Source organism: Equus quagga, chromosome 2 (genome assembly GCF_021613505.1).
Source record: "Equus quagga isolate Etosha38 chromosome 2, UCLA_HA_Equagga_1.0, whole genome shotgun sequence".
NCBI lineage: Eukaryota > Metazoa > Chordata > Mammalia > Perissodactyla > Equidae > Equus > Equus quagga.
In genome coordinates this window covers 18,372,336-18,392,991 of record NC_060268.1, presented here as the reverse complement: position 1 = coordinate 18,392,991, position 20,656 = coordinate 18,372,336, and the positions used below count along the sequence as shown (strand labels likewise).

The following is a 20,656-nucleotide window of genomic DNA, read 5'->3' as shown; positions in this document are numbered from 1 at the left end:
AGATTCCAGCTCTGGCACTACCTCTATTCACTGCAGGACGTGGGCAAGTTAAAATTTATATTCCATAGCTTTTAAGATATCTGATTGCACTACCTCCTGGAGTCACTGCAAAGGAAATCAAATTACTTACGTAAACTGCTTCGAAAGCTTGTGATATGTAAACAAAGATTCCTTTCCTCCTAACTCCTGCTTTTTCATGGCTCAAATATTCCCCTCCACGAGAGAGAAGTGGCCTACGCATAGAGAGAATGGATAGACCCTCTCAGACCATATGATCCACAGGCTTGACCCAGAGGAGTACTGCCAGTGTAGACTGCTGAACCCAAAACTCATTAGATACTCAGAGGGAAAAAAATTATCTTGTGATAAAGTGAATTTGGGAAGTGACCTTGGAGAGTTATTCTTCATAATAGCATACACTAAAGTTCTGAAGATTCCTTCAGTAAATACTTCCTTTAAAATTGTACAACACAATATTTCTCAAAGTTATCAGACTAGAATTCCCTTTTGTGGCATGTTTAACAACCATGAACATCATGGGGAAAAGCTGCTTAGAGCGTTAGGAGGAGAAGCAATGAAAATAGCTAAGGTTTCCTGTGCAGTTGCTATGTGTAGAAGTTCTCTGAGGTGCTTTACGTGCACGAACTTATTTTAACTTTGTAATAACCATACAAGGTAGGTGTTAGTGTTGTCCCCAATACAGATGAGGAGACTGGAGCACAGAAGGATTACATGTCTTGGCAAAGATGTAAGTAGTGAGAATAGAGAAAGGATATGAACCCAGATGATCTGGCCCCGGGAACTGTACTCAGTCATTACACATACCACTTTACTTGCAGACTGAAGAAAACATGGAATCCATGTACTATTAGCACCGAATGATACTTTCATCCAGTAGAAGCTCTGTTTTTTATTAAAAAGCAAACAGAAAAGCCCTGAGTCCCAGAGGTCATGCAACTTGTACAAAATTACAAAAGAAATCAATGGTACTACATGACCAAGAAATCAGTTCTTCAGCTCCTCAGGGCAATACCCAAACCATTTGGCAAACACATCACATGAGGGCAAGACTGGGGACTGGGAAGAGGAAATGTGATCACCCTGAGGCAGCTGCAGCTCTCCTTAGAGTCCTCTCCATTTTCGCATTCTCCTTCATCAACTCTATCCAAATGGTTATTATAGCTCTTTAATTTCACCTCCAAAATATTTGTTGATCTCTCTACCTCATTTCAGCTCTTCTGTCACTGCCTGTGTAGCCCCACAGTCCCTCTGCCTGGGCTCCAGCATTAGCTTTCTACTGAGGCTCCTCTCTCTATATAATGGGGAACAAATAACCACATGTGGAAACAGCATTTTGGCAAAAGTTATAAATAATACAGCATAATCTCTTGTAAAAAAAACAATGAAAAAGTCCAAGAAAAATATGGATTTTTATCATTAATGCAAGAAAGATTCAACATTTAGCTGTAAGACTTTAAAACTGTGATTTCATTTGAGAAATTGTTGTAGTCCTTGTCTATTTTCCATTTAGCCATTTACAAGATAGATACATGTACACACACACACACACACAAACACCTGCACAATTATTAGAGATCAAGCCCCCCAAAACACAAGAAAACAAAAAGAACTGAGTCATGTGAATGCAGTCCTGTTATTAATTTGCTGTGCCATGGCTGAATCATCAGGCTTTGATAGAAACTCATCATGAAGAAGACTTCAGAAAAATTCCATGAACTTTATTTTATAGTTCAGTACCATACACTTGAACTTGACTTTGGCTTTAGTAAGAGAAATTTCCATTTGCAGTGTTTTCCTACTTCATAACAATAGTAACAATGCTAATCCTTTGCTTAACAAACAAAGAAAATTTGCCAGTGGTGGGAGTGTGTATGGTGGGGAACTTCCATGGAATTACTTCTTTTTTCTCCATAACCCCAACCCTTCCAGCCATGAGCAATCTTTTCCTGGCTTACTGGGTCTAAATGCACTAGCTCACACATGCAGTGTTTTTCAGAAAGAAAAGAGGCGGAAAAGCCAGCAAATTAGCAGGAGCAGCCTGGTTAGTACTAACAGATGATGAAAGGTCTCAGCAGAAAATGACATAAGCAAGAGAAAATTCTTGATGTTGTCTGAAGAGGCAAGAGTATTTATACCTTCCTGAAAATTAACTTTTTCCATATTTTCTCACATTTTTACTATATTCCTATGTCAGAAAATGTTCCTGTTGGTGGAATATTGGTGAAATATAAAAAGAACTACATTATGTTTATGTCGAACTACAGAGTGAAATTTAATTTTTGATGAGGAAAAACAGAAAATTTGGTTAAACAAATTTTAACAGTAAAATTATAGTCTCCAAGAGGAAAATTTCCACAGCATGTTTATGTTCTGGAACTGATCAAAAGGCAATAGAGGGGATTTCCAGCATTTGCTCTCCTACCCAGCCTCACCCACTAGAGTTTGAATGAAGCGGATCCTCAAACACACCTCCAGGAAATGGCATATTTCTCTGGCCAATCATAGCACTCCACCCTCTTCAGGGACTAGTTCAGAAATGAGTATGTGGCCTCAGCTGCCTTGCACCCATGGCCTGAAGTGTCTTGGTAGCTATCATTTGTCTTCCCTCAAATTATAATGCAGTGCAATCCTGCCCACATCACAGGCACTAATTTCTTGTCAGGGCTAAGTGAATGCATAGCAAGGAGACTTGACCTTCAGTTTACTTTTGAGGATATATCCAGAAATAACATTTTTACAACAAATAAATATTTTTACAAAATTTTGTCTATGTCATAACTTCTTCATTGCCAATAGTCAATCAATCAACTCATATAGGTTTATTGAGAACCTCATGTCTATTGTAACAAAAGGATGGGGGTAGGAGAAGGCTGCCAAACACTGGTATGGCCAGGTGAAAGATGGATCTGCAATGAGCCATGTAGGCAGGAGACTATGTGTCTTGCTGTCATGTGTGGCTCAGGATCAGGAATGGCAAAAATGGACAGTAAGATAATTCAGATTACAGACAGGTTTAGCAGGCTCTGCAGGGCATAAGAGAGTAGGAGGTAGTTGAGACTGCATCAAAGTGATGTAAGACATGCATATAGCAGGCCATGTGCTGTGGGGAGAGAAAAAGAAAGAGGAAAACTACAGTTCAAAAGTGGTAGGGAGTTGGTGATTTTTGAAAAGTACAATGAAAAAGACAGGGAACAGGTATGTGCATTTGGTAGCGATGTGCAAGATGGAGGAGGAGCACCCCAAATGGAGCACACAGAGCTGGAGCCATGCCTTACTGATGAGGCAAGGTATGGGACCATGCTGCAAGTGACTAACAACAAACAGCCATAACAAGGAGTCTGAAGAATGACAAACATGCATGTTAACAACGCCAAAGACGACTGGATATATAAAATGGAAAGTAAGATTAGAAGTCTGATGCTGAAGTTTCTTTTTGCCATGGCTAAAAACAAATGAGTCTTCAAGGAAGGAAATCACCTCATGCAACACTATCAAGAAGCCAACACAGATAAGTGAAATAAATAACAGTGGGACTGGAGGAGGGTGGTACAGAAAACAACCAAAAATGGCATTGGAGAACGGGAAGAGGATCATTTCACTCAACTCCTCACCCAGGAGTGGAGGAAAATGAGAGGAAGCTCTCCAATATTGAAGGGAACGGAGCATCCATTTCAGGAGAGCCAGGCTGCCAGTGAGGCAAGAAGACAGGGAAGAAATAGTAGGCATTGGATCACAAAGGACTCAAGGCTCAAAAACGGTATGGGAGAGAAGGTCAGAGTGATGGGGGAAAACAGGCTGTGCTTTGGAGGGGTGGGAGGTTTTAAGAAAAAACTATATTTAACATTTATTGAATAAATCACAATGCTAAGCATTAGAGTGAGAGAGGAGCTAGAAAGAAGTTTACAAAGTTTATAGATAACTGCTGGAGATATAAATATAATTGAATATATCTAAAATTAAACATACATAATTGAGTAATTGAAGGGTGAAATGATGTTAGGGAAGTTTGACTATGTGAAGTGAGAAAAGGGTTTAAAGGCTCCAGGTTCAAGATTGGAACTGGGCTGTTACAGAATGGCTTCTTATAAACACCAACAAGACAGCTGCTAAGAGGAGAGGCCTTCCTGAGCCTCATGCCAGGAGAGAGGTGAGAAAGAGGGCTGCCCTTAAATGCCCTCTCAGCATGGCAGCCAGGGAGACAGGAAAGGCAGGAGATAAAAGGTGGATGGCACAGGAAGTGGAGCATGAGCACAACGAAGTTCTCAGTTGCAAAGATTGGAGAGGAAAAGCAGAATGGTGTCAGGACTGGAGGGCTGCGCCAGGTCAGCAGGGGGAAGGGCAGGTCCGGCTCACTGACCTGGGATAACACGCAAATGGGCAGCCCTCCCCTCCACAGGCACACCCACACCCAGCTTGCATTCAATCTGTCTGGTACTACTAGAAAGCACTTGATAATAATGTAAAAAGGAAAGACAAGTTAAATTTTGAAATGCAATTTTTAAAATACTCATATATTTCTGGACATTACCACAGGGAAAAAAGACTCATAAAACACATTACATTACTTGCAAAACACCCTTGCTATGGGTTTAATATGAATTATGGCGAGAACAGATCCAGTGCCTGATTTGCCTGAATAATTGATTTCAGGCAGTCCCTAGTGTTTAGAAACAGGAAACTTAGAAAACAACAGTCGAGGCCCTAGTTTTGAGGCGAGGTGCAGTGAGCCGATGTCAAAAGAACCAAAGAAAAGGAGATGTGAGAACCCAGTCAAAGCAAGTGATGTTTGCAAAAAAAATTAATAGAAAACCATGAAAGCTTTTGTTTTTTTGATTTGTTTATTTAGCAACTGGCAACTCTATAGACAAGAGGAAAATTATTACTTTTATCTAGCAAAACTAAGTTGTTTTATAGGCTCCATCTACAAAACAAAAACGTGGCGACTCCAGGACCTCACACAGAATAGGTGATTGATAAAGAGAAAGCAAAGTGGACTGAATCGAAGCAAAGACCAACCGAATTATCACAAGTGCCCCCAGTACAGGACTCTGAGCAAGGTGAGGAACTTGAGGAAATGAAGCCTAGAATCATTAAAGCTAACAGATTTCTTTTAGTCAAAGAGATAACAAGCAAAGAAGGCCGGAGGAGAGAAAGGAGGAATACGATCTGAGTTTCTCAATAATGACTCAATTTTAACAAAAATAAATAATGAAAACCTGGACCCCTTCACAATACTGCACTGATCATTGTTGTAAGGTTCCCTGCCACAGCTGTTCTCTGACATTTGTTTTTTTAATTAAATGCATCCATTTCTGTATTGATAGTCACAGTCCGGTTACTAACTTCTAAATCCCAAGCAAGAGATCCCAATCTAGGCAGAGCGAAGCACAGCCATTTCTCAAGGAGTGAGTTAGCTAGTGTCACATGCCACAGCTGACCCGCTGTAAGTCCTGAGCTCTACTTTCTGACTTGGTCTTGGCTTATAGCTCCTGGACTTTTGACTCAACTAGAGCAGCCCTGCTGTTATTTCTTGGCTTTCAAACATATTGCACATCTGGGGCCCTGACATCTGTCTTAGTTTCACCGTTGGTGAGTTTTGTTTGCTTTTGCTGCCATCCCAATGATTCAAGGTAATGAATGAAGGTATATGCGTGCATTGTTGGGGGGCTGGGGAGAGTGTGAAGTTTCCAGAAGTGATGGGGATAGTACTGGGCGTGGAAAGAGCCACTTGAAAGGAAATCTTTTGCTTTTTCCAAAGTAATTTTGAAAGTTCATGTAGACAGAGACCTAAAATCTCTTTTAGGGGCCGAGTTTGATGGATGTTTTCTGTGCTGCCTTAAAAACTAATGCCCAAGAATTCTTCAAATACAATTGATTAATCTATGGATAGAGAAAAATGTATACTACCTGACAAGACAACTTCAATAAGATCACCTTCCTGGATATCACTAGCCGTTTTCACCAGCTGAAGGATGTTTTCAGAGGTAGGGTCGTGGCGAAAAAGCAGGATCTTATCATACATTCCATAGAAACCACATTCGGGGAACTGCAAAAAATAAACATCACAATAGATTAAATGTCAAAATCCTCCTAAATTTAAAATAAAAACCAAATAAATAAATGTCAGGGCACAAATACAAGCTAACTAGAAAAGCTCAAGGTATCTAAAACATTAAAAATAAAAATGAATGGTAAAATTGATATCAACATGACTCCAAGAGCGGAAGAAAGAAATAACATATTCTAAGGGCAATAACGACCAAATCATCTTCTAATTAGGGAGCAAGAAAACAGGAGAGCATGAGATAAGATTCAGAGAAATTCCTGGCAGTTAAGGTGATTAAGAAATAGAATAGATGGGAAGAAGTAAATATTTTCACACAGCCTGCAGCAATCCAACAGCATAAAAATAAGGTCAGTTTATTATAATTCCATTACACATACTGTTGTAATTTCTTTGCAAAACAAAAAAAAGTCAGTCATTTTGACATATTCAAAAAGAGGAGATGATTCGGTAAATCTAGACATATTCTGTATATGGGCAGAAGTGATCCTTTTACTCAGGAAAGCACCAGAGGAGATGACCCAGCTCTCCCCGCGGTTGCTGCCCCTTATACCATACTTTGTTTTCATGCAATCTAGGTTAAACAAACAAGTCCAATAGCTAGAAGTCAATCGGTTTTAAGTATACCTAGTTAATACTTTCTTTACAGGGATAAATCTGAGAGCTCATCACTCAAGGACTATCTCCCAATAGCAGGCATATAATGAAAGCTAAATGAAAAATATTTACTAATGCACAAACCTAGAAAAATCATAATAGTAACAATTACTATTATAATATTAACAATTACTATCATTCCCTGCATTTCCTCTCTTCCTTCTAATGCCAGAGAAGGCCCTAAATTCAAACCATAGCCCTAACGGTGAATTCCGTTTTAAACGTAGAATTATTTGATAAAAGGGTTGGAACATCTTTAAGGATCTTAAAGCAAGTTTCAAACTGATTACAGAAGTGTCAATCCACAATCTCAGGAGCAGAGTAAGAGAAGGTCCGTTTGTTCTAGCATTAGGTATTTTTGTTTGTTTTAAAACAAGCAAACAACCTGGGCTAATTTGCTGTGTGAAAAGGGCTCTTTTATTGTACATGGCCTTTTCACATAATTATTAAGGATTGTTATGTCTTTTATAAATTCGTATTTGTAACACAGTGGAAAAAGGATCGTCAACACCCATGGAACCAAAATCACAATCAAGCCATGAAACATTTTCATAAACCCTCCCAAATGTTATTGTAGTCCCTTGTAGTCAAGGCCACCCACAATCTTGACCCGAGGCACAGATCCTATTTCTGTCACTATAGATTAGTTCACTTGCTATAGAATTTCACACAAATGAAATTACACAGTATGTACTATGTACTCTTTTCTGGCTGGCTTCTTCTGCTCACTATAATGCTTTTGTGACTCATTTATACACACTGCATTTGAGACTCACCTCTTTGTATTGATATTAGTATTTCGTTATATGGATCTAGGATAATTGTTTATCCATTCACCCACAGATGGACATTTGGTTTTTATCCGGTTTGTAACTATTACAAATAAAAATGCTATGAACATTTATGTACAAGTGTCTCAGTGGGCATAAGTTTTTCATTTTTTATAAGTACCTAGGAACAGAATTTCTGGGTCACATGATAAGGGTATGTGTGATCTGCATGTCTACCCTTATGCCAATACCACATTATATTTATTATTGGAGCTTTATGCTAAGCCTTGAATTCAGGGAGTATAAGCCCTCCATCTTTTTCCTTTGCAAGATTGCTTTGGATACTATAGGTCTCCTGAATTTCCACATACATTTTAAAATCATTTTGTCAATTTCTACCAAAAAAATCTGCCATGATTTTCAATGATATTGCATTAAAAGGCAGATCAGTTTGGGGAGACCTGTAGTATTTTACCAATGTGGAGACTTCTATTTTGTTATGAAAAAGGTATATTGTCCTATTTATAAGTTTCTTTTAAATTTCTCTCAAAAGTGTTTTGTAGTTTTCAGTGTATAGGTCTTAGGCACATTTGCTAAATTTAACTCTAAGCATTTAATATTTTCATGCTATTGTAAATGACTGATTAAGGTATAATTACCATACAATAAAATGCACTGTTTTAGTGTGTAGTTCTGCAAGCTTTGAAAAATGAATACTATAACCACATGCCATATATAGAGTATACACACCACAGCCAAGATATAGACCAGTTCTATCATGCAAAAAATTTCCCCATGCCCATTTGTAGTCAACTTTTCCCCCGACCCTCAGCCCCTGGCACCACTGATCTGTTTTCTGTCCCTATAATTTGTTTTTTCAAGAATGTCGTACAAATGGAATCATACAATTCATAATTTTGAATCTGGCCTTTTTCACTTGGCATCATGAATTTGAGATTTTCCCATGCTGTCACACGTATCATTAACCTATTTCTTTTCATTGCTGAGGAGCGTACCATTGTAGTGCATGAATATACCACAGGGTATGTATCCACTCCTTAATGGAGGAGCATTTGAATTAGTTCCAGGTTTCAACTATTACAAATAAAGCTTCTATAAGTGTTCACTTAGAGGCTTTGTGAGAACACAAGTTTTTATTTCTCTGGGGTGTATGAAAGTATCTAGATAGCTCTGTAAGAAACTGCCCAACTGTTTTCAAAGTGGTATACCCATTTTGCATTCCCACCAGCAATGTATGAGGGTTCCAAATGCTCTGCAACCTTGACAGCACCTGGTAATGGCAGCTGTTTTTATTTTAGACATTCGAATAGGTGTATAATGATATCTCGTGGGTTTAATTTGCATTTCCCTAATGACTAATGATGTTGAGCATCTTTTCATGTGCTTATTTGCCACACACACACACAGACACGTCTAATCAACTCCTTTGCCCAGTATTTTTTTCATTTAAGTAACAAATGTACTTTATTAGCTTATCATCAGATTTAAATTGCAAAAAAAGTTTACCTTAAACAGGAGTGAGTAAAATAAGATGAAATAGGTTGCTGGGATACCTGTATTTTTCAAACGGGAAATTGAAGTTTCTATTAAATTTTTTTTAAAGTTAATTTTTATCGAGTTTATGATAGTTTACAACCTTGTGAAATTTCAGTTGTACATTATTGTCTGTCAGTCATGTTGTAGGTGCACCCCTTTGCCCTTTGTTCCAGGTTTCAACTATTGTGGGCCTTTGTGCCCACCCCACCCCACCTTTCCCCTGGTAGCCACTAATCAGTTCTCTTTGTCCACATGTTTAAATTCCTCATATGAGTGGAGTCATACAGAGATTGTCCTTCTCTATCAGGCTTATGTCACTTATAATTCCCTCAAGGTCCATCCATGTTGTTGTGAATGGGACGATTTTATCCTTTTTTATGGCTGAGTAGTATTCCATTGTATATATACACCATATCTTCTTTATACAGTCATCAGTTGATGGGCACTTAGGTTGCTTCCACATCTTGGCTATTGTAAATCATGCTGCAATGAACATTGGGGTGCATGGGACTTTTGGAATTGCTGACTCAAGCTCTTTGGATAGATACCCAGTAGTGGGATGGCTGGGTCATATGGTATTTCTATTTTTAACTTTTTGAGGAATCTCCATACTGTTTTCCATAGTGGCTGCACCAGTTTGCATTCCCACCAGCAGTGTACGAGGCTTCCTTTTTCTCCACAACCTCTCTAACATTTGTTACTTTTTGTTTTAGTTATTTTTGCCATTCTAATGGGTGTAAGGTGATATCTTAGTGTAGTTTTGATTTGCATTTCCCTGATGATCAGTGATGATAACATCTTTTCATGTGCCTATTGGCCATCCATATATCTTCTTTTCCTTTGCCCAGTTTTTAACTTGAGTTGTTGGTTTTCTTATTGTTGAGTTCTCATAGTTTTTTACATATTCTAGACAAAAGTTGTTTATCAGATACGTGTTTCACAGATATTTTCTTCTAGTGTGTGGTTTGTCTTTTCATTCTCCAAACATTGTTTTACAAAGTTCTTCATTTTCATAAAGTCCAATTCATCAAATATTTCTTTACGGGTTATGCTTTTAGTTTAATGTCTAATAAGTTTCTGTAAAACCTAAGGCAACACAGATTTTTTTCTCTTATGTCTTATTCCACAAATTTTATTGTTTGGGTTTACATTTGGGTTTATGATTCACTCTGAGATAATTTTTGAATGAAGTAAAAAATATAGATTGAGGTTCAATTTTTTTTTTTCATATTCTGGAAGATTTCTATAGAATTGGTATAATTTCTTCTTTAAATGTCTGGTACAATTCTCTAGCAAAGCCATCTGAGACTGGATTTTTTTTTTTTTTTTTGGAAGATTTAAAACTACATATTCAGTTTCCTTAACAGATATAGCATTACTTAGATTTCAACTTCCTTTTAAGTGAGCCTTGGCAATTTGGATCTTTCAAGGGACCTATTCATTTTACTTGAGCTGTCAAATTTATGTGCATAAACTTTTTTCATATTATTCCCTTATCACCCTTTTAATGTCTATAGGACCTGTAATGATGTCTCTTTATTAATTTCTTATATATGTAATCTGTGTCTTCTCTCTTTTTTGCTTGATCAGTCTGGTCATTGGTCTATATACCTGTGTTCATGCCAGTTCTGTACTGTTTGATTGGTGTAATATATTTTGAAGTCAAAAAGTGTCAAGCTATCATCAACTCAATGGATGCAGAGAAAGCATTTGACAAGATCCAAAAGCCATTTATGATTAAGAAAAAACAAACTCCTAAGAAAATGGGGATAGAAGGAAATTACCTCAACATAATAAAGGCCATATATGACAAACCCACAGCCAATATCACACTCAATGGGGAAAAACTGAACGCCATCCCTCTGAGAACAGGAACAAGACAAAGTTGCCCACTATCACTACTCTTATTCAACATAGTACTGGAGGTTTTGGCCACAGCAATTAGGCAAGAGAAAGGAATCCAAATAGGCATTGAAGAAGTGAAACTCTCACTGTTTGCAGGCGACATGATCTTATATATAGAAAACTTTAAAGAATCCATTGGAAAACTACTAGAAATAATTAACAACTACAGTAAAGTTGTGGGGCACAAATCAACTTACAAATATCAGTTGCATTTCTCTACTCTAATAATGAACTTTAAAGAGAACTCAAGAATACAATTCCATTTAAAGTACCTAGGAACAAATTTAACTAAGGAGGCAAAGGACTCACACAATGAAAACTAAAAGACGTTATTGAAAGAAACAGATTATGACATAAAGAGATGGAAAGAGATTCCATGCACATGGATTAGAAGTATAAACATAGTTAAAATGTCCATACTACCCAAAGCAATCTACAGATTCAATGCAATCCCAATCAGAATCCCAATGACATTCTGCAGGGAAACAGAGCAAAGAATCCTAAAATTCATATGGGGCAACCAAAGACCCCAAGTTGCTAAAGCAAAACTGAGAAAAAAATAACAAAGCTGGAAGCATCACAATCCCTGACTTCAAAATGTACTACAAAGCCATAGTGATCAAAACAGCATAGTACTGGTACAAAAACAGGCACACAGATCAATGGAACAAAACTGAAAGCCCGGAAATAAAACTGCACATATACAGACAGCTAATCTTCAACAAAAGTGCCAAGAACATACAATGGAAAAAAGACAGTCTCTTCAATAAATGATGTTGGGAAATCTGGACAGCCACATGCAAAAGAAGGAAAGAAGACCATTACCCCACTCCATACGCAAAAATAAACTCAAAATGGATCAAAGACTTGAAGATTAGTCCTGAAACCATGAAACTCCTGGCAGATAATACAGGTAGTACACTCTTTGACATTGAATTTAAAAGGATCTTTTTGAATACCATGTCTTCTCAGATAAGGGAAACAAAAGAAAAAATAAACAAGTGGGAGTTCATCAGACTAAATAGCTTCAATAAAAGCAAAATAAACTAGGATCAAAACCAAAAGACAATCCACCAATTGGGAGAAAATTTTTGAAAATCATATATCCGATAAGGGGTTAATCTCCATAATATATAACGAACTCACACAACTGAACAATAAAAAAACAAACAGCCTGACCAAAAAATGGACAGAGGATATGAACAGACATTTTTCCAAAGAAGATATACAGATGGCCAATAAACACATGAAAAGATGTTCAACATCACTAATCACAAGGGAAATGCAAATCAAAACTACACTAAGATACCACCTTATGCCTGTTAAAATGGCTATAATCACTAAGACTAAAAATAACAAATTTTGGAAAGGGTGTGGAGAGAAGGAAACTCTTATACACTGCTGGTGGGAATGCAAACTGGTGCAGCCACTATGGAAAACAGTATGGAGATTCCTCAAAAAACTAAAAATAGAACTACCATACGACCCAGCCATCCTACTACTGGGTATCTACCCAAACAACTTGAAATCAACAATCCAAAGTAACATATGTACCCCTATGTTCATTGCAGCACCATTCACAACAGCCAAGACATGGAAACAATCCAAGTGCCATCCACTGATGATTGGATAAAGAATATGTAGTATATATATATACTATGGAATAGTATTCAGCCAGAAAAAAAGACAAATTCATCCCACTTGCAACAACATGGAAAGACCTGGAGGGAATTATGCTTAGCGACATAAGCCAGGCTGAGAAAGACAAACATGAGATCATTTCACTCATATGTGGAATATGAACAAACACATGGACAAAGAAAACAGTTCAGTGGTTACCAGGGGAAGGGGGGTGGGGGTGGGCACAGGGGGTGAAGGGCAGCACCCAAGTGGCGACAGACAAGAAATAATGTACAACTGAAGTTTCACAATGATGCAAAGTATTATGAACTCAAATAAAACATTTAAAAAAAAAAGTGTCAAGCCAGCCCTGATGGCCTAGTGGTTAAAGTTCAGTGCTATCACCACTGTGGCGGCCTGGGTTCATTTCCCGGTCGCAGACCAATACCACCTATCTATCAGCTGCCATCCTGTGGGGACAGCTCACATAGGAGAACTAAAAGGACTTACAACTAGGATATACAGCCGTGCACGGGGGCACTGGGGAAGAGAAAAAAAAAAAGAGGAAGATTGGCAACAGATGTTAGCTCAGGGCGAACCTTTTCCTGCAAAAAAAGTGTCATGCCTCCAGCTTTACTCATCTTGCTCAAAATTGCTTGGGCTATTTGGGGTCTTTTGTGGTTCCATATGAATTTTAGGATTGTTTTTTCTATTTCTGTAAAAAATGCCATTGGGATATTGATAGGAATTGAACAGAATCTGTAGATTGCTTTGGTTAGACTGGACATTTTAACAATATTAATTCTTCCAATGCATAAACATGGAATGTTTTCCACTTATTTGTGTTTGCCTTAATTTCTTTCAGCAGTTTTTTTGGTTCTCAGTATACAAGTCCTTCACTTCATATTTTCATTTAAATCCTTGGAAGCTCTTTTCTGCTAAGTCTATCACCTCTACCATTTCTGGTCTGTTTCCATTAACTCTTTTAATCGTGGTTATGGGTCATATTTTCCTCCTTTCTCACATGTGTACTTTTTAAATTAGATGCCAGGCATTACGAATTAATGTGAGCAGTTGGACTTTGCTGTCTTCCTTTAAAGAATGTTGATATTTATTTTGGCAAAACATTAAGGTACTTACATATCAGTTTTATCTTTCAAGGCTTTTTTTTTTTAATTGATCACATGTTTTATGAGGGTTCTCTAGAAAGATAAAAGCAATAGGGCGTGTGTGTGTGTGTGTGTGTGTATATACTGAGAGAAACAGAAAGATTTATTTTAAGGAATTGGCTAACGTGATTGTGGGGTTGGGAAGTCCAAAATCCTCAGGACTGGCCAGTGGGCTGGAGATCCAGAGCAGAGCTTATAATGCAGCACAAGTTTGAAGGCCATCTGCTGGCAGAATTCTTCTTCGCTTGGAGATTAGTCTCTTACTCTATTCAGGTCTTAAAGTGATTAGATGAGGCCCATATTATGGACAGCAATCTGCTTTATTCAAAGTCCACCAATTTAAATGTTAATCTCATCTAAAAATACCCTCACAGATATATCTAGAATAATATCTGAGCAAAAATTTGGGCACCATGGCCCAGCCAAGTTGACATAAAACTAACCATCACACGTGTTATATATTTTGTACATATTGGGTAAAACAAAACATATTAAAATTTATTTCACCCGTCTCTCAAGGCTGATTTTTAAGTTTTGTTGGGCAGCTCTATAGTTGTATTTGCTCTAGGCATAGTTTAGCACTACGACTAATGCATGACTCTTTGAACATCTCTAGGGAATGCCTCAGTGTTCACTAAAATCTCTTCTACTGGGCTGGTAGAAACTCAACTGTCTCTCAGCCTTTTGTGAGCTCTGGAAAGTGCTCACAGAGCTTCACAGCTTTGCAACAGTTGGCCTCTCTTCTGTCTTACATGTTTTCACCCTACGCATACACAGATTTGTATTCAGTCCAATACTCAAGTGGACATCTATGCCGATTTCTGGAGCTCGTTCTTTGTACAGATTCCATCTTTCCAGTATTCCTCCCCTAAAAAACCTACTGACTCCGTCTTCTTGAGCTCTCCTCTCTGTCTCCTCCACGTAGCCAGACCACTAAGCTCTGCTTGGGTTCTCTCTCCCTACCCCCAACCCTGGATCCTGCCTCCAGGCAAAAGCTCAGAAGATTGTGGTACTTACCTTGTTTGTGTCCTTTTTCTCAGGGATCCTGTGCTGCCTATTAGCCAGTATCTAAAACAGGCATTTTATACATTTTATATTGTTTTCTATTTGTTTGGAGCAGGCAAGCACGTTCCCTACTAGATACTCCTTGTGAGTGGAAGCCAAAGGCTCATGCGCTTCTTAAATACAGAACACTAATCTTTTCTACCAACCTTTTGACTACTTAGTTCTACCTAAATAGCATTTGCAAGAAAAGTAAGTTAAAGGAAAAGAAATGTCCATAATTGATAAGAGTACACTTAAGATTAGTAATGAAATAAAAATACAAAATTTAATAATTATCTTATAACTCTCAAACCCCCGTTTGAGTTACACTGAGTTAAACTTTTTTAACTGTGAAAAGATTGTCCCTGATTAGCATACAAATTTTCTTCAAAATATAATCCATTAATGCACAGATCCTCTTACCAGATCCTTTCCGAAGCCACGGGTAGCTGATTCTGAGTCAAAAAGAGGAGAGAGAAAATTCAGGGGATCCCGTGCTTGGGCTGGGGTGCAGAGAAAATAATAGCTGGAGAGGAAGAGATGAAATAGCAATTGTTTCCCCCAAGAACAGCTAAAGTGTATAGTGTCTTCTAACTATGCCTTACAACGTGCTCATGTGGTGGAAGGACCAGGTGGGGATATTGAAGACGGGCTTAAGAGGCAAGGATTCTGCCAGCTCATCACAACTTCGGCACAACCTGGCCTTATCCACAGGTCTCTTGCTTTCTTCAGGGACATCTCTATATGCCATTTCTCTACGGTCCTGTATTGCTGACATGTGAACATCACCTTCTGTGCTGTGCCTGTTGGTAAAACCACGGGTATAATGTAATAAAGGACTGCTGTTCAAGTAAGGCTTGAAGGCCTCACATCCTAATTATATTTCTTTCTAAGAGGGACCCAGAAAACACTCTGAAAAATAAGAATAGGTAGAATAATATCAATCTATGCCACATATATTAAAGCTATTATTTTAAAAAACTAAATTTTAAAAACGAAGGAGCTGGCCCAGCGGCCCGGTTCACACACTCTGCTTCAGCGGCCTGGGCTTCACAGGTTTGGATCCTGGGCGTGGACCCATATACACAGCTCATCAAACCATGCTGAGGTGGCATCCCACATACAAAAAAATAGAGGAAGATTGGCACAGATATTAGCTCAGGGCCAATCTTCCTCACCAAAAAAATAAATAAATAAAAGCAAAGAGCGTTGTAAATGTTCATGAAGGTTATCTGCCCAATATATGTCCTCTCTTCCACATTCCTCCTTACTCAGTCATAGACATGGCTTTTCTCTCCTCCTTAACAAACCATTTACAAACAGGTGGTAGAGACCTGTGAAGCAGGGCACAGGGTGAATACGGACACCTAGCCTCTCAGGACAGTTGTCATGGCAGCAGAAGCTGAGGGTTCAGTTTATTTTTCAGACTGGACCTTTTTTTAACGGCAAGAAAAAAATATATGCATATTCGTCTTTTCCTGTTAAGAGAAAAAAATCTTTTCTGTAATATAACATTCTGCTTGAATAGAAACTATATACAATAAGACTTTCAAAACTTCTATTTAAAAATGATGTCTGGAAGGTGCAAAGTGTGAAGGAACAAGGCCTGACAACTGAGAAGAGAACATATTGGGGGAAAACACTCATGGAACAACATTCCCTAATTTGGTCATAATCATCTGTTTTTATGTGAAGGTGTGTGAGCTTTGAAATCTGAAAACCCTCATTAAACTAAACAGGCTTTCAGAGAGGCTCAGAGGCTTGTAAACTCAGCTGGAGCTTATTACAAGATCAGTTCTGTGTTTCTCTGAGGCTTTGTGGCTGTGAGCACAAACATCTGAGATAAGTGATTTCAAGCTCTCTCCAAGTTCGACTCTAACAAAACTGGCCACTGTGAAAATACGGCCAACAACTCCGGCACTGGTCCTAAACTCCCTAATTCTACCATATGCTGGGAACCTCCATGCTGCTGTGTGTATCATTTGGCATTTTTGACCACAGCGCACAATTTACTGTTACATTTCACTGTAAATTCATGGCTGGCCAAACAATGTGCTCCAGAGTAGAATAATATATGTTTTAATGAGGAGCTGAAATGTGACCTGGCCAATGGGAACTCTGTGGAACAAAGGGTGCTTTTCCATAGTTGCGGCCACTCACAAAGGGCGAGGAACAAGCAATACCAGAAACAAATTAATCCGTGACTCAGTCAAGTAGAAAAAAGACAGGGGAAGGGAGAGATGGCCTGATTAGGAAATGAAAACACACTGCCAGTTTACTTTTGCTCAAAGGTGATGAAAGCCCAGAGATTAAATTATTCTGCTCAATAACAGAACACATCAGGCAGCTGAATGTTGCACTCGTCTCACCGAAGATGACTCCCAAGTCATTTTCCAAGAACTCTCCTGTTTACAACAAGTAGTGCCATGACTGGTCACCCTTAATGAGCAAGGAAATTACAGAGGTGCTACCACTTCCTAGCCTGACCAAAATACTCCCTGAGTATTGTTCCAGGAGTATAGAGACAACAAAGACACATTGTGAGTAAGTGCTTTCACAAGAATGTCTAAAAAGCTGGCGGAGAATGTCTCTCAACTCCCTTGGTGGAGTTGCACCTGAGTGATGCCAGCATCAAGCTGTAAAAAGCAGGAAAGCTTAGGTCGTTGAAGATGGTTCTGAGAGCAACAGATCCTTAGGTCAACTGGATCCTTCTCAGGGATGTTGTAAGCGAGAACTAAGACCCAGTCATAAACTTATATTATTAACTTTGCCTAGGGAACTAAACCACCCCTTTTCAATCACTTCACGATTTTAAAAAATCGTCTAATAACAGATTGAAAATTTAAGTATATCCAAAAGTTAAGTATAGGAAAAAACAAATACTTAGTGAATAACCACTGGGTGATTATCACGGACAGAGAACCACAGCTGAAACAACGGAAAAATTGTGAGATGGTTCAAGCCCACCAAAAGCATAAACACTAAATTTTCCCTTAGAAATACAAGTTATAAAGTATAAATGAAAGGGGAGAAGAAAAAGTGAATAATCTATATTATTTGGAGGCATACTTCTGAAATGTGTTCAAATTTGGGCACAGGCTCTTTTGTTTGGTGATTTCATATCCTCAAAAGGAGGCACATGAAAATAATTCCACACGATGACCGCACAGCTATGTGACTAGTTTCTGAATGTAATCGTAGGAAACAGAAACCAGAAAAAAATTCGTAAACTTTTCGTTTTTCCTCCCTCCCTCCTCCACCCAATGCCCACCTCCCCACGCTCGGCAGAAAACAAAGAGTGTTCCATCACAGTCACTAGGAACCACTATCAAGGTATGGCTTTGCTCTCTCTCCTAGCAGCAACTGTTATTATAGATTCTTGGTCTAATCATTGCTCTCCCAGTCCAAAAGATGTGATTCATGAAAATAAATCTGTAATACCTATTTCCATGAAGTAGCTTTTTTTTTTAAAGATTTTTTTATTTTTTCCTTTTTCTCCCCAAAGCCCCCCGTACATAGTTGTATATTCTTCGTTGTGGGTCCCTCTAGTTGTGGCATGTGGGACGCTGCCTCAGCGTGGTCTGATGAGCAGTGCCATGTCCGCGCCCAGGATCCAAACCAACGAAACACTGGGCCGCCTGCAGCGGAGCGTGCGAACTTAACCACTCGGCCACGGGCCAGCCCCTCCATGAAGTAGTTTTTAAAAGCCTTTGAAAAAGTCCAGTTGCTGAAATGATGAAGACTAAATGATAGTGTTGAAATAAGAAGATTCATTATACATTTCCCAAGCCATGAAAAACAGTACAACCATCCGCTGCAGAGCTGGTCACACGTGCATCTCCACTCTACCTGGCTATTTTCTGGGCCACGGGCATGCTGTCCAAGCGGAGATAACCCTGGCCAATGATCACACTGCTTGCCTTGTTCCCTCTGCAGTTCTTTCTCTTGCACCAGCTCTGCAATCATGACTCTCTGCTCCACAAACCCAATGCTTCCTTTGAAATGGGATGCCTAACACCAGAGGGTCTATCAACTTCAGAAATCTTCAAGGTCCAAATTCAGAAACACAAAAGCCACTCTAGTTAGTCCTCTCTTCTCCACTCTCCTGCCAAAAAACTTCCTTTTCTCATTCAAGTCGTGACTTTAATTTATTCCACTCTTGATTTCCTAAAGGCAGATCTGGAATCTGACCCATGGACTCTCTTCTGCTTAGATCTCGTTTTTTTTACAGCTACTCTCCTTTCCATTAAGTTCAAAATCTCATCGCTTAAATAACCATTTTAATTCATAATTTTTAAATTTGGACCTTAGCCTTACCCTCTATTTGTATTAAAGTAAAGAAAAATAAAAAGAAAAATATACCTGAGAAAAGAAGGAATGTATTTCTCATCAAAAACAAGTCTGCTTGAAATCTTTTGGAATTAAAGTTTAGATTAAATGTGAAATGGCAAATTTTGGTTATGAGATTTAAAAGTCTTGGGGCTGGCCCAGTGGTATAGTGGTTAAGTTTGTGCAGTCTGCTTTGGCAGCCCAGGGTTTGCAGGTTTGGATCCTGGGCATGGACCTATACACCACTCATCAAGCCATGCTGTGGCAGCAACCCACATACAAAATAGAGGAAGACTGGCATAGGTGTTAGCTCCATGACAATCTTTCTCAAGCCAAAATATGAAGATTGGCAACAGATGTTAGCTCAAGGCCAATCTTCCTCACCAAAGAAAAAGAAAAAAAAGTCAGTTATACTACAAGACATAGAAATATGCATAGAACTTGAACTTGTAACACTTTTGGGGACTAAAGCTAGACTAAAAATTCTTCTTCCCTGGGCATATAAATATATCGACATATCAGATATTACTAAAGAAATCTGTTTAATAAATTACATGCTTATCTTTAAGGCAGCAGAGGTGACTTAGTGTGATGCTTAAGTGTTGGCAGAAACTTTTCTTCTATTTTACTTTGAATAATATGCATCTATTAAAAAGACAAAAGTGGGGCTGGCCCTGTGGCCGAGTGGTTAAGTTTGCACGCTCCGCTGCAGGCGGCCCAGTGTTTCGTTGGTTGGAATCCTGGGCGCGGACATGGCACTGCTCATCAAACCACGCTGAGGCAGCGTCCCACATGCCACAACTAGAAGGACCCACAACGAAGAATACACAACTATGTACTGGGGGGCTTTGGGGAGAAAAAGGGAAAAATAAAATCTTAAAAAAAAAAAAAGACAAAAGCAATAAGAAATGACTTCATATATCACTAACTCTAAGGCAGCAACTTCTGTGTCTAGACTTCCTAGAGCTATTTGAAATCATTATTTTGTTGCATATAATTTTTAAGTTTTAAAATGTTTTAATAGCAAGCAATTATAGGTGGTAATAACTAATGAGAGTCTCACCACTGTTGTGTAAAAACATATTATCCTGTATTATACCTTGACAGATTACTAGTCAGTGATGGCTATTCAAAGTTTTAGTAGGCACTCTGAAATTACTCACACAACGGTAATGAGCTGTGTGGATGTGCAGCTTGGAAATGGAAAAAAATGTACTTCACACTCTTTGTCTCACTCTGAATAAAACTGTCATAGCATACCACAGATTGTTTACATTTCATAATAAGGCTACATGTTTGTTCATTACTTTAATGAATGAATGATAACGGATGCACATACTGGATAACATGAAGAATAGGACAGCAACTAAAAAGGTTTTACTAAAAATTAAGAATCAGTAACTCTAGAGAAGAAAAACTTCCAGAGATTATTTATTTTCTCTTCTCATTTACAGATGAGTAGATGGATGCCCAGAACATACCGCGGAATCTAGGCAAGGTCCAGATGCTAGGTAATGCCT

The 20,656-nt window shown here is 38.6% G+C and overlaps 1 protein-coding gene across 1 annotated transcript in view; it reads right to left on the bottom strand.

The window, feature by feature from the left end:
* Positions 1 to 20,656, bottom strand: part of PRKD1 (protein kinase D1) — a 288,114-nt gene that overhangs the window by 123,951 nt on the left and 143,507 nt on the right. Inside the window, exon 2 of the mRNA XM_046653872.1 lies at positions 5,929 to 6,067. Coding sequence (XP_046509828.1) covers positions 5,929 to 6,067 — 139 coding nt within the window. The remainder of the gene's footprint in view (positions 1 to 5,928; positions 6,068 to 20,656) is intronic.